Genomic DNA, 13,070 nt, shown 5'->3' with positions numbered 1-13,070 from the left:
AGTGTGGGAGTTGTTGGTTCATTTTGCTGGTTTTTTCTCACCAGTAAAAGTTTCTCTGGTAAAGTCCGGACTAGAAATGCGTTTGCCTTAAATGATCTTCCTGGTGCCCAGTATCATGAAGCTCACTGGCAAACAGGTTTATTTTTCTGTTTCTCACTCTCCTTACCCTCCATTTTTGTGGTGAGTTCATACGTTGGAGAATAAACAGTAACTTATCCAGAGTTACTTTATGCTCTGCTTTTTAGCACTTTCTGAAACTTCCAATCATGCAGACAATTGACTGCTAAGAAAGAGTCCTGGCTACAGTCTTGATCCAGCTGATGGGATGGCCGGGGTGCCACTTGGACTTGTTGGGGCTGCTTCTCTCTGCCCTGGAGATAACTAAATTGCATAGAAAGTGAGAAAGTTATGCATAGTCTGTTCTTGTAGACTTTCCTGGAAGTGGGTTGGAGGGTTTCAGGGCTCTTTTTTCCTGATTCCACCCTACAATCCATACTAGCTTCTTAACCTCATTCCTGTGCTTGCACTGTTTTTATCTCCAGGAGCCAAAACAAAGACATTTGTCCTGCAAAAGTGCTGCCCTACCTTTGCATGGCCCCCTTCTCCAGCCACACACTGTTCTTTTTCACAGTATCGTATTGCCAACAATCCTTGGCTGTTATTGCCAACAATCTTTGGTTGGCTCCACAGCTATCTGGCTATCAGTGTTTGAGACATGCACGTAAGCCCCCTTATCTTCTAGGCTTCTACACCCCCTCAGTTCTTTCCTTGGAGCAGTTAATTGGAGCAGTTAATAACATTTCTAGTACCAGAAGTGCTTTCTAAGCATTTCCTTTTATCCTTGTGCTTGTTTTCAGTGAAAGTATCAGTCAGCAGGATGTGCATCAGTAATTGAAGAAAATGGTGGTTTTCTTCTCATGTGCTCAGAGTTTCCTAGGTTATATGTTGCTGTTGGCCAACATATATATATATATACACACACATATATATATCTGTGTATTTTTTTGGTCCGAGACTACTGTATTTAACCTACTAAACCTTTGCTTGATTTGGAATCCCCAAAATGGAGTTTATGTGGGAAGAAAGTGTTTGAATTATTTCTTACTAGTTCATAACCACTTGTTTCAGATTCAAGTTCTTTGTTGTTTTAAAAAAGAGGATCTACAGCTTTGCTCAGATTTATGTCTTTGATTGACTGTGTGAATGGAGCTGAAATTTGTGTGCAGTGAAGGGAAGGTCTTAGCAAAACCTGGGTCTTGGTTGATTGGAGACAGGTCAACCAAAACTGCATATTAGAAAGCATTCCAGCCACTACCAAATGGCTGATATTTCTTCTAGTCTCATTCTAATAGTAATGAGAATTTGGACAACAAGATCGGTGTGTGTCACCCTGATATAAGAGAGTACAAGTATAAAGGAGAATGCTGATGCCCGGGATGCATTCAGTTCTGGCCTTGACTGTCTATATATCTTTATCTGGAAAAATTATCTTTTTAAAAAATTAAGAATCCGTGCTACTCTAGACTGTTATTTTACCCGAGTTAACCAGGTCTTTTCTACATTTGGAAAAATCAGACCTGTAATTCAGCATGCACACAGCCCAGGCTGAAGAAGCAGCTACATTACTAAGAACAGGCACAACACATATTGAAATGCTTTTGTCTTTGTGTTGCTGGGTCCCCACTTGACTGCTGTATACAATGCCTGAAGGGTTGTATAATTCTGTATAGTTCTGCAGTGAGGAGAGTGTTAGTGCCTGAGATTGCTCACAAGCAATTGCTCATCATGGGATTTTTGAGTATTCTAACAGCTAAAAAGCTGTGGAAATCTGAATCTTGGTTGAGCTACTTCATGAATATATTTAACCTAGAGTTACAGTACTGAATTAGTCCTGAATCACTGTATTTTCAGACAGTTAATACTGCTGCTGCTTACAGCTTACTTAGTGACTGTGTCACTGAAGATTGAATGTGCTGTTTAGGATCTGAGCATCAGCTTGGAGAGATCAGGGCAGATTGCTCAGGGCTTTGTTCACTTGGTCCTGAAAACCTTCAGGAAGGAGACTGAACAAGCTCTCTGGACAGCCTATGCCACTGCCTTCCTGAGCAAAAAAATTTCACCATATACCTAGTTGGAAGCTTTCTTTAGGGTTATGGTCTGCTTAAGAGTAGTGGAAGCAAAAACCAACCAAACAACAACAACAAAAAAACCAAACCCAACAAAAAAACACCCAAACCAAAGTTTAATTTAGATTTTTGGGATGAGTATTTGTTACTTTATTGCTTAAGGAGTTAATTGAATCACTATTTTCTCTCCTTGATCGCAGAGTGGCAGCATTTCACCCCCTGTGCTGCTCTGAGGAATCCAGTTACTCAGTTGCAGGTGCAGGGTTAATAGTTATCTAGATATAGAACTTTATCTTGCCTCTTGAAAAGCCTCCAGGGAGTGGATAGATCAGGCCTCCTAATTAAACAAGCCAGAGGCTGCAGAAACCTGGAAGTGGAACAGGTGGCAAAAATTTCAAAGAACACCTTGGCTTCTCTCGCCAGCTGGGCCAGCAGGTGTTGACAGGCACATAAAGGTAGGGGTGGGAAAACTGTCAGCTTTTCCTTTTCTCACCTTTGGCAGAAAGGAAGTAAGTAGAAGAGCTTATCTTTTATGTTTAAGTGTCATTTCAGATGAAAAACTTCATCAGATTCTGTTCCCAAATGTGTCTTACAAAGCAAAGGAAAAAACAGAAAGAGCAAGCACCTGTGTTAAATTTAAGTTAGAAGTTTTCTTTAAAACTAGAATAAACTCCCCCCCCCACCTTTTTTTTTTTTTCTTTCTTACAAAATCAGTTATATTGGACAAATTAAGATTAGATTTAATAGACTTTCTGTGACATGCAAAAAAACCTCAACAGATTTCACACTTAAGAAAATTGCTCTTACTCATTAGGTTCTATTTTCTTGTTGGAAAAAATGGCTCTGCTTGTATAGTAACATTCTGACCAGGAAAGAATTGAGACCATTTTCCTCTAGAAGCATTTGCTAGAATGGAACTTTTAAAATTTTATAGATAAGAAACTAAGAGTTTTCTAGTTTGAAGTGATACCAGCCTGTGGTTAACTTGTCCCTCAAATGTTCTTACTACATCTTTACTTAAAATCAGTTTCTTCTGTTTGCTCTTTCGTATCTCTGAACTTTCACTTGATTTTACTTGTTTTGCTTTTCTTGTTCAGAACTACTTACGAAGACAGAGATTTCAGGACTGTGCAAGTGATTTCTACGTCTTCCAGTGCTCATTTTGGCATATTTGGTATTGCCAAGTGCGTTCCAAAAAGCAAAAGTGCAAAAAATCTCTTGTGGGTAATTTTCTGGTCTTTGGGGATGATTAAAAAACCCAAACTCCCCAAAAATGACAGCAAAAACCACAAAAAAAAACATTGTGGAAGAAGAGAGAATATAAGAAATTATATATATATACATACATATATATATATATATATATATATATATATATATATATATATTTATATATATATATATATATATATATATAAAATCTTTTTTTTTTCCCCATGACTTGAAATACTGGAGTTACTGACACTAGTAGTTCATGCTGTTGTGGTGGCTGGTCTGCTGTCAGGACCATCCATCAGTTACTTTAGTTCTTCAGGCTGAAGTGGCTGATAAATCATTCTTCCAGTCTGCCCTGTCCAGTGCTGGCATAGCTGCACCCTCTCTTGGAAGTGCTTGCTGTTGTGTTTGGCACTGCAGCTGGTTTGTCCCTTGTCCTCCTTGCCCCTGGACATAATGGATTTTGGGATGAAATGTTCCTGAGGGCTTCTCCTGTTTGCAAGGTCTGCTCTCCAGCTCTCTGCTTCTTGTTCCTGCCCTTACCTATGCTGCAAGTTTGGCAGTCCGTGTGGCTTCTGTGTTACTTTGAACCTATCACTAGTAAATTAAGAGCGGTTGGAGAGAATGTGTTTTAAGTTATCTTTTTGTTTTGTTTCGTTGGTATTACACAGAGCCTTCTTGTTTTCCTGAATTAAGTCCATTAGTGGTGGATAAAGCAACAACACATTTCAGATTGTTTTTATTGTGTTGCACTAAATACTGGATTTTAAAATCTGTAAAAGCAGAGTAACTCAGATGACCATTTGTAGCTGAGTTTGTAAGTCTGAAATTGGCAGATTGCTTCTATTTGACTCAAGTTTTCCAAGGTCTATCTTTTAACTCTAAAGCAAATTTATTTTCTCTTTTTAAACAGATGAATCATGTAAAAGAGAGATTTGGTGACAGCGTGCCAGAAGAAGTGCTTCTGCTATGTCTGGGCATTACTTCAGGAGTTGGCAGATTGGTCTTTGGCAGAGTTGCAGATTACATTCCTGGTGCAAAAAAAATATATTTACAGGTATGCCTTTATTGTTTCTATATTTCTTTCGAATTGTGGATACTGAAGGATTTAGTTTTGGGTACTATTAATAAGTAAGCAGAATTAACTGACTGGAGATTCAAATTTGAGAAGTTTCAAAACTCTAGGAAACTCAGTTTATGGGTTTTGATACTAGGAGCCTTTGGTGCAAAGTTTATGAATCTCTGATTTTTGTTTTTAGTGCTATGAAAATGTATTTCCTGCTGGTTGTTTTCAGCTGTGAATGAAAGAAATTACTGTTCATTAGCATGTGAATGATGACCTTTGGGGATTCTCTAGATTATGATTTCATAATGGTTTTCTCCAGATAGGGAAAAACTTTAAGCCGTGTTTTTCTACTAAGGATTTTGGATCTCTTGATCTTTGGCAGGCACTATTTTGGTGTCAAATATGTTCTGTGCATAGTGCACAGGGGTATGGCCATGGCAAAACACGAGGTGCCTAGTTGAGGAGATCTTGAAAAAGGAATTTTGGCTTCCAGAAATGCTGAAGCTTGGAGATAAAGGAGAATATTTACTTCTTTCCCTCCACACTTATAAACGATTTTTTAAAAAAAGAAACTAGCGGTGTTAGTGTGGGACTTTTGGTCTCTCTTAAAATGAATAGCAAGGGAGGCATCTAGTGGGGATTGTCTGCACTGCAGTATGGAAATCAAAAATTTTTAGGAAAGAATTACCATTCTGCTGAAGTATTTGTTGCCATGGATAATTTAGATTCCTTGATGCTTTATTGCAGTTAGGTGGAACATTGGTTTTCCAGGCCTTACATATGGGTGGTGCACAGGCAAAACTGTTACTGCTTCAATTTTCTTTTTAATTCTGCTTCATTTTGCTGAAAGACAGCTTTATTTCTTTAATCTAAAATAAATAATCTAAGATTATATTAGAAAATCTTTGTAAGTATACATGACTACAGAAGTACATCAGGATACTTTTAATGGAAAAATGTCATATTTTCACTTCTGTTCAATATAAGCACTCTGAAATAACCACTCATAATACTGATATTTTTGCTTACAATAGTGAGGAATCTAATTGCAGTATTCCAGCTATTATAAACTTCTAATATTTCTGTGACTTATTTCTCAAAAAATATTAGTGCATGAGAAATGACCTTACACAATCACTGTAGGATAGTGGATTTACAATTGCATTTTCAAAGCTTGCGAAATGGGGAGTGGAATTGCTTTGCCTGTCATGAGTTATGTGTTTGTTTTATCTTAGTATGTAACTTCTGATGGTGGTAATCCATGGAGACTGATTATTTTAAAGTGGATACAGGCAGGCAGATTCAGTGCAAATACAAGGAGGTTCATTTGGTCCCTTACAATCTGCAAATTTTATGCAATGCGATTTTATATTTTTTCTTTGCTCATATTTAGGTGGCCTCATTCTTTTTTATCGGGCTGATGTCTATGATGATCCCACGGTGCCATGTCTTTGGAGCTCTCGTTGCTGTCTGTCTCTTCATGGGCCTGTTTGATGGGTGCTTCATTTGCATTATGGCTCCTATTGCCTTTGAGCTCGTTGGTGCTCAGGATGTCTCCCAGGCCATTGGATTTCTACTTGGACTCATGTCAGTGCCTATGACAGTTGGTCCACCCATTGCAGGTGAGTGTAGGCAGGGTTTGTAGCTGTAAATGTGTTTCTGTTTTTGCATGACTTTTTGGCCATCTTTTCCATTCCTTCTTCACATGCAGAGCTTTGGTATTAGAAGTTTTCTCTTTGTGCTTAAGATACAGGAAATTCACCTGCTGCTCATGGGTTATTAATTTACTGCACTCTTCCAACTTTGCTCAGTCTTTTTCATTGTTATGCAGGTGTAAAACATTCTTCAAAAGAGAGATTTCCAGTTGGATTTAGGACCTGACAGTTTCCATTTTGTGCAAGTGACAGCCTATTGGTTGCTTGTGTTACAGAGGACCTCGAAATTAAAATCTGAAAATTAACTGGATTCCAAAATTTGCTCATATTAAAACCATTGTGAGGATAAAGGCTCCAGTCACTTTAAATAGGAGTGCTGGCTTTATTCATCCTTTGATGGGAGACAAAGTACAGGTTTTGAAGACGAAAACTTGAAAGTTCTTGGGAGGTAGAAATACCTAAAGCTGTATTCCTAACCACTGATGACTTTTAGTGGTAATTTTATCCTGAGGTTTGGTGAGTGCCACTGAAAGGTACTTCATAAGATGTAATTGAACTATGCAGCATTATAAAGGACAAAATTTTAATGCTGTAACAGCACAGACTTGGTGCTTCCTGATCTGCTTCCTACTCTCACAGCTATTAGTACTTAAATAGAATTTTACTAATGAGAGGAATTTGGAGAGAGCAATTAGAGTGAATTATTGGAAAACACACTTTTTTATAAGAGGCCATGAGAGATGCAATATACGGAGTATATCTAGAATTAGAAGGATGGGCATATTGATCAGAGGTAACTGTTACCAAAAGGAGGGAGAATTTCTCTAGGTTATGACAAGATACAGATGCTGGAGAAACTCACATGAGCAACTCTCAAAAAGGAAAGATGGCGCATGTTTTTAGTGGATGGTAATTAGGCAATTTTTAATTGGTTGAGGGGTGACATACTGAGCTCTTCATTACTGCTCCAAGTCAACTCTAAAATACTTTCTACCTCCATGTACACCTCTGTTTGGCCATCAGGTTGTCAGCTTCTAGCAGTTATTATTTGTGCCAGCTCTTGGGTTTCTGAACCCAAAGCCATGACCTGTTTTTTGTAGATTCCTGAGGCCCCTCTATTTGAGTTGTAACTTTCTGCCTTTCCAGGTTTGCTGCGGGATAAGCTTGGCAACTACGATGTGGCGTTTTACCTGGCTGGAGTCCCTCCCCTCATTGGAGGAGCTATTTTGTGTTTAATTCCCTGGGTCCACGAACGACAGAAGTTGAAAGAGAGAGCAAAACCTGTTGATGGAGAAACTACTGAGAAAATGCTGGAACATGAAAGCACTTTGGTGTCAGACACCACAGAAAAGCCAGTCAAAGAACTGGATTCTGGCTTTTGATGCCTTTTTCTTTTCCCTGTACCATCCTGACCTCCTCTTACTGAAACTAGATTTCTACTTTTTGGCTGAAGATATTATATGATGCTGAAGTCTTGAACTATTGCTCAAATTGCAAAACTGCTACAAGAATCTTTTATACCATTGAACTTTTTTGACAAGTCTTTGAATTTGATTTCAAGCCACATTTTCAAGGTATTTGATGTTTTGTAACTTTAGTGTGTACGTGCGTAGTGATTCTGTGTGTGAAGAGAATATTTTTCTAATCCATCAAGACTGATTTCTGGAAATGTGAAAGCTGACCTTCACTGACCTGTTATTTTTCAATGATGTCTATGATCCATCCTCGGCAGGCACACCCCTGAGTGTTTATACTGGATAATGTAGTCGCTCTTATGACTGATCTGTGTTTTTGAAGTTTATCATGCTGTTTACAGTCTTTTATAATTCTCTAACATGAACACAAATACGCATCCTTTTGCTGAAATGATTGTTTCATTAGAAAGCTAAATTATTATATAACTGTTGAAACACTCAATTGTGTTTGCATTCACCTTTCACAGTAGCCCAAAGAACGTTAAGGATGGCATTGGTGATGGGCTCAGGTTTTGAATATGTGCAAACCAAGCTGCAAGTGCAAATGCATTCAGAAGTTAAGCTGCTGAATAATAGATTTTTTTATTATTATTATTTTTTGGTGAAGGCAATACCCTTAAGATGTACATGTATAAATCTTTTTCAGCCAAACCTCAGAGTAGTGGATAGTTTTGAAACTGTACTGACTGATTCTTTGGAGCAGTATTGTGAATTAGACTAAATTTCAAAGTATTCTGTTGTACTTGTTAGGATATTTTGTTGTTGTTCTTGTTCATAAAACTAAGACAGCTTTAAAGGATACATTCTAAGTGCAATACCAAGTTGTTTTTAATGCGGAAAAATACACAAGCTATTAAAACAACATTTGGCAATGAAAGATTTTTGCACTAAGTGAACATGCAGGTTTATTACACATCTTTATAGCTGTGCTCAATTGCCTGTAGATTACATGGCTCCATATTTTATTCAAATATAAAGAAATGTCTTTTCATGTCCTATTTCTTGCTTACCATCCTAAACAAATGGCTCCATTACTTATGTATTCTTAGCTATTATACACTGATTTTCAAGCAAGTAACCTCTTTTTCTGAAAAATGTTTAAAAGCATAATACTTTGAGATGGAAACACTGCTTTTCAGTTGATCATAAAACACTTCTAAGCACATTGCTTATCTGTGGATATGGTTCAGCAATCACTGGAATACTTAATCATTCTTTATTTCAGGTCCATTCAATACCAATAATTTTTGTTGTCTCATTTAAAGCAGTTATAGCAGAGTAAACTAAACGTGATCTGGACGAAATGAGTATTTAAGTGCTTTTCTAAATTAGTAACTGTTCTTTACATAAACCATGGAGGCACACTGTTAATTTTTTAAAAAATTATAGCCTTTATTATCTTTTCTATTTTCATTCTTCTTTTTCCAGTGTTGTAGTAAATTCCTCAGAAAACCCATATAAAACAGCAATACTATTGCATTTAATGTTTACATTTAGCAACTGACAGAAATTCTTTAAACATAATCATGCAAAGCATTCTAATTATTGTAGACCAAAGCTCAGGCTTTTTTTGTGTTGCAGAATTTCAATCCCGACTTTGCATGAGTGAGGTCTAAAATAATTTAATATTAAAATTTTAGAGACATATGTGGAGGGACTTGGATTTGGGAGAGCGGAGGTGAAGCCAATCTGGAACACAGAGGTCCCTTCAGGTTCACTGGGACTTGTGCTTTGGCACATTGTAAATACTTCTAAAAATGTCCTTAGATTATGCATAGTAGTGTTAATTAAAATTACTGCCTTCATTACAAAAGTGATGCTGACAGCCAATGCTGCTCTTGTCTGGAGTGTTTCTGTAGAATGTGATATTCAGTATTATTTTTAATTCAAACAACGCAGAAGGTGTTGTTGGCTGAGTATTGGTAAAAGACTTTTGTTTCCTGTTTTTCTGTTATGAAAAATTAGCATTCATCATAGATCTTGCATTTCATGTGCTTTTAGCCCTGAGTTTTGTACCAAAAACAAAGCTGCTGCTTTTTAAATCACTGATGCAATTTGAAATTATTGTGACCAGGTATCTTGGTGTAATTATGGCCAGCTTGCTGCTCTGCATCTCTAAATTATCTGGGAGAGTATGTAAAATAAAGATTTGTAAAGATTTATAGATGACATGGACATAATATATCAACAGTGTGGATTAATTATTGCCATGCTGTTAAAAAAAATCCAAACTCTAATATTTGCATAAAACTTATAAAAATCCCCAAACCAACAAACCAAAAACTGCAAGAAACAGGACCTCCATGAGAAGGGTACAGTGACTAATTGTTTAGGAGTGATTCCTATGGTAAAATCAGCTAGTGAGTGGGATGTTGGATGAGAGGGAAGCAGAATTTAGGGGGGACGAAACTGCTTGTGTGATGGTGTTGGAATAACAAACCCATTTCTCATGCAGTGCTTGTTTTGCAACAATGTTAAAATTGGAAAGGCTTTTCAGAGAAGATAAAATAAATTACTCTTCAAGAAGTCTATTAGCATCTTGTCTGTTAGCTTGTATCTGTGGGGGAAATGTCCAGTAGAAAATGCTCTTTTCTGGACGAAAGCATAATATGTTTGTGTCCTAAAGCTAGGTAAGATGAAAAACAAGCTCAGATTGTTTGTGCTGAGGCTGACCAACCACTGAGAAACTTATTGAGAGAAATACTAGATCCTGTATGCCCAGAGGTTTTAAAAATGAGATTAGATTACTCTATTTTTAAAAAACCCCAAACTAAAATATGAGAAACCCTACGCTAATAGCAACTATTTAGTAAATTTATTTTTAAAAAAAATCTAATCTTGTAGAAGTGGAGAAAAGGACTTAATATTCAGTTTTATTTTAACTGAATAAATGCAAATAAGATTTTGTAGTAATTTATCTTTAGGTGTGAAAACCTGTTCGTAGGATGGGAAACCTGATGAAATCCTATTTTGATGACCTAAATCATGACAGCCTTAATCTTATTGGGGGTAGATTCTACAATTAAAATAGTAACTTAATTCAAGACAACCCTTAAGTTGCTCTGTTGTATCCCTCTCTTGAGAACAGTTCATAGAGTACTTTCCATAGACATTATTCTTGTATCCTATAAGCAAAGTAATAATTTTTTAGATCTGATGTTCTCAGGGTAAATCTTCAGAAGAAAATGAGTAGAAAGAGATTCACTTAAAATGGCAGTGTAAAATTTTCAATCCTTTATGATGCTCTTGTTTAATACACCAGATCTTGAAACCAATACTAATTTTGAGCAAGGTTTTATACTTTTTCAATAGGTATGAGATCCTTTTAGTCTTAAGAAAACTGTTCAGCAAAGAGTCTGAAATAATGGAAACCCTCTGGGTTCTTAATTACATCTCAGCTATGCAACAGGATCCACTGTGTATCTAATAAAGTATTGTTGGATTTGTCCTGGCTACTTTTGAAGACCTGTACAAGTCTCAAAGCCAGACTTCAAATTATAACATAGTTACAATTTCTTGCATCCTGGTCTTTGTTCAGCATTAGCATTTAAATTATTTTTCTAATTTTATTTCCAGTGGCAATTTATTGTCCCTGAAAATTGCCCCCACGAGTCAAAGATGCTGTAGCTGCCATTGTGATAAAAGAAGCTCAGTTCCTTGCCTTGGGCAGTACATGCCAAAGGGACAGGAGGTGCTTCCTTGCAGCCCCAAAGGGTCTGTGTCAGGTTGGGATTCAGTGCTACAGTTCTTCAGGTCATCCTTACTGGTCTGGTTCTCTCTCCCTGTGCTGGCACGGGGCAGTTCCCTGCAGGGAGCAGAGGCAATGCTTGGTCTGGGGCCCAGATTCCTCCTTGGAGAGCTGGAAGTGTTACAGACGTCAGAAAGGACCCTCTGCTATTAAGAGTGTGTATCTATAAATACAATATATTTTGACCAAGGTGTGCACAACCATTCTGGATCTCGCTAGAGGAGGTGTAGCTCTGAAGTGTGAGAGATGGCTGAGGAAAAAGTGATTCCTTTTGTTGTGTGCTCCCTGTTGACAAGCACAGCACCAGCAGAGTTCCAGCCAGCCAGTGAGTTTCTGATCATGTAAACTTTGGCATATGTGCAGTATGCCTTCTAGTCTATATATATCTTGTGTCAACAGCTGTAATGTTTTGGAGGTGCATATGCTAAGATTAGAGTGATTTTATACTAAAATGTTTGCTAATATTGACAACACTGACATGTTTAAGTATCTTTGTAGACATCATATTTTGTTTGTTGTTTTTGATATTAAAGGGTACATGTTTTGCTAGCCTTAACTCCAGTCTTTCAAGTTCTGCTTTGTTAGAAGGGTAAGAAATGAATGTTTAATGTTTTTTGTGGTGCTAAAGTAACTGTGATCAGTCTCAAATTATTCAGAATAAAGATGGTAGTTCTTAAGTGCCCCATTTGTTACTGTATGCATCATTTTTAGTCTTATTCTTATGTAAAACTTGTCATTTTGAAATGTAATTTTGTTGTATTTTGATAATTACTGAATCTAGTGTGCAGACTTTTGCATAAAAGTCTTTACAGCTTTTGACACTGCGGTCTGACTGAAATGTCCCCATTGCATTTGATGCTCCTACATTAATATATGCTGCAACCCATTTAATTCTGATTTCGCTGAAAACCTATTTTAAGACTAATGATTAAAAAATCTAAGCTACTGAGGTACTTGTTTCTGAAAAATTAATCTCTGTTTTCCATTCTGGGGCTTAAAATCAAACTTGCAGAAGCAGTTGCATTCACAAAAGGCAGAAGGAAAACTGAGGGAGGGAAACTGGTAAAATAAGCTTGAGTGGTGTTTTAAAAGAATTCTGACTTTGCTTCATGAACTGCCAGTGTAATTCAGTGGGACCTTTAATCATTTACTGGCCTGCTACCAATTTCCCTTTGACTTACCTTGGTAATTCATGAAGCATGAATTGTTTCCTCATTTGTGAACTTCCCTGAGCCTATCACGGGGATTCTTAGGGTAATGCCGTGGAAGAGTCTGGCACAGGCTTTGAGAATGCCTCACTACTTGAAGTGAGATAAAAAGGCTTCCCCCATGGTGCTCTTCAGCTTTGTATCAATCTGTAGTCAACATAACTCTATAGTTCCCTATAGGTTACTGCCCTTTGCCCTGTCCTTGGAGTTCCTCCGTGCCCTCAGACCATTGCCTTTGACCCCACACTTAACCCGGGACACTGCCTTGATTTGGGTCCTTTGTCCCTGGGCTCCTTCACTGTGACTTTGCAATAAACCTCGCTGGAACTCTATACTGGGACCCTTCTCATCTTTCTTTGCTGACCTATTTGTGGTGTGTAGCAGTGTGGTTTCAGTGACTGCCTGAGCAGCTTTCTCAGAAGACACTCTAGGAGCGGCAGCACAATCACCATCCAGTTCCACGCTGCTACATTCAGTGACAGCTTCAGTAAGTCCCAGAAATTAATTCACTTTTCCTTTGTAGTAGGGCCAAATGTTTATTTTTGTTAATAAATATGTCTGATTATATGGGTGAAAT

At 37.5% G+C, this 13,070-nt stretch overlaps 1 protein-coding gene across 1 annotated transcript in view; it reads left to right on the top strand.

Moving 5' to 3' along the window:
* Positions 1-10,063, top strand: part of SLC16A10 (solute carrier family 16 member 10) — a 62,342-nt gene extending 52,279 nt beyond the window's left edge. The window contains exons 4-6 of the mRNA XM_033056623.1: positions 4,255-4,398; positions 5,801-6,029; positions 7,209-10,063. Of these exons, the coding sequence (XP_032912514.1) occupies positions 4,255-4,398; positions 5,801-6,029; positions 7,209-7,444 (609 nt within the window). The 3' untranslated portion in view covers positions 7,445-10,063. The remainder of the gene's footprint in view (positions 1-4,254; positions 4,399-5,800; positions 6,030-7,208) is intronic.
* The last annotated feature ends 3,007 nt before the right edge of the window (positions 10,064-13,070 follow it).

This window comes from Catharus ustulatus, chromosome 3 (genome assembly GCF_009819885.2).
Source record: "Catharus ustulatus isolate bCatUst1 chromosome 3, bCatUst1.pri.v2, whole genome shotgun sequence".
Lineage (NCBI taxonomy): Eukaryota > Metazoa > Chordata > Aves > Passeriformes > Turdidae > Catharus > Catharus ustulatus.
The sequence above is the reverse complement of the archived record's forward strand: the minus strand, read 5'-3'. Positions and strand labels throughout refer to the sequence as shown.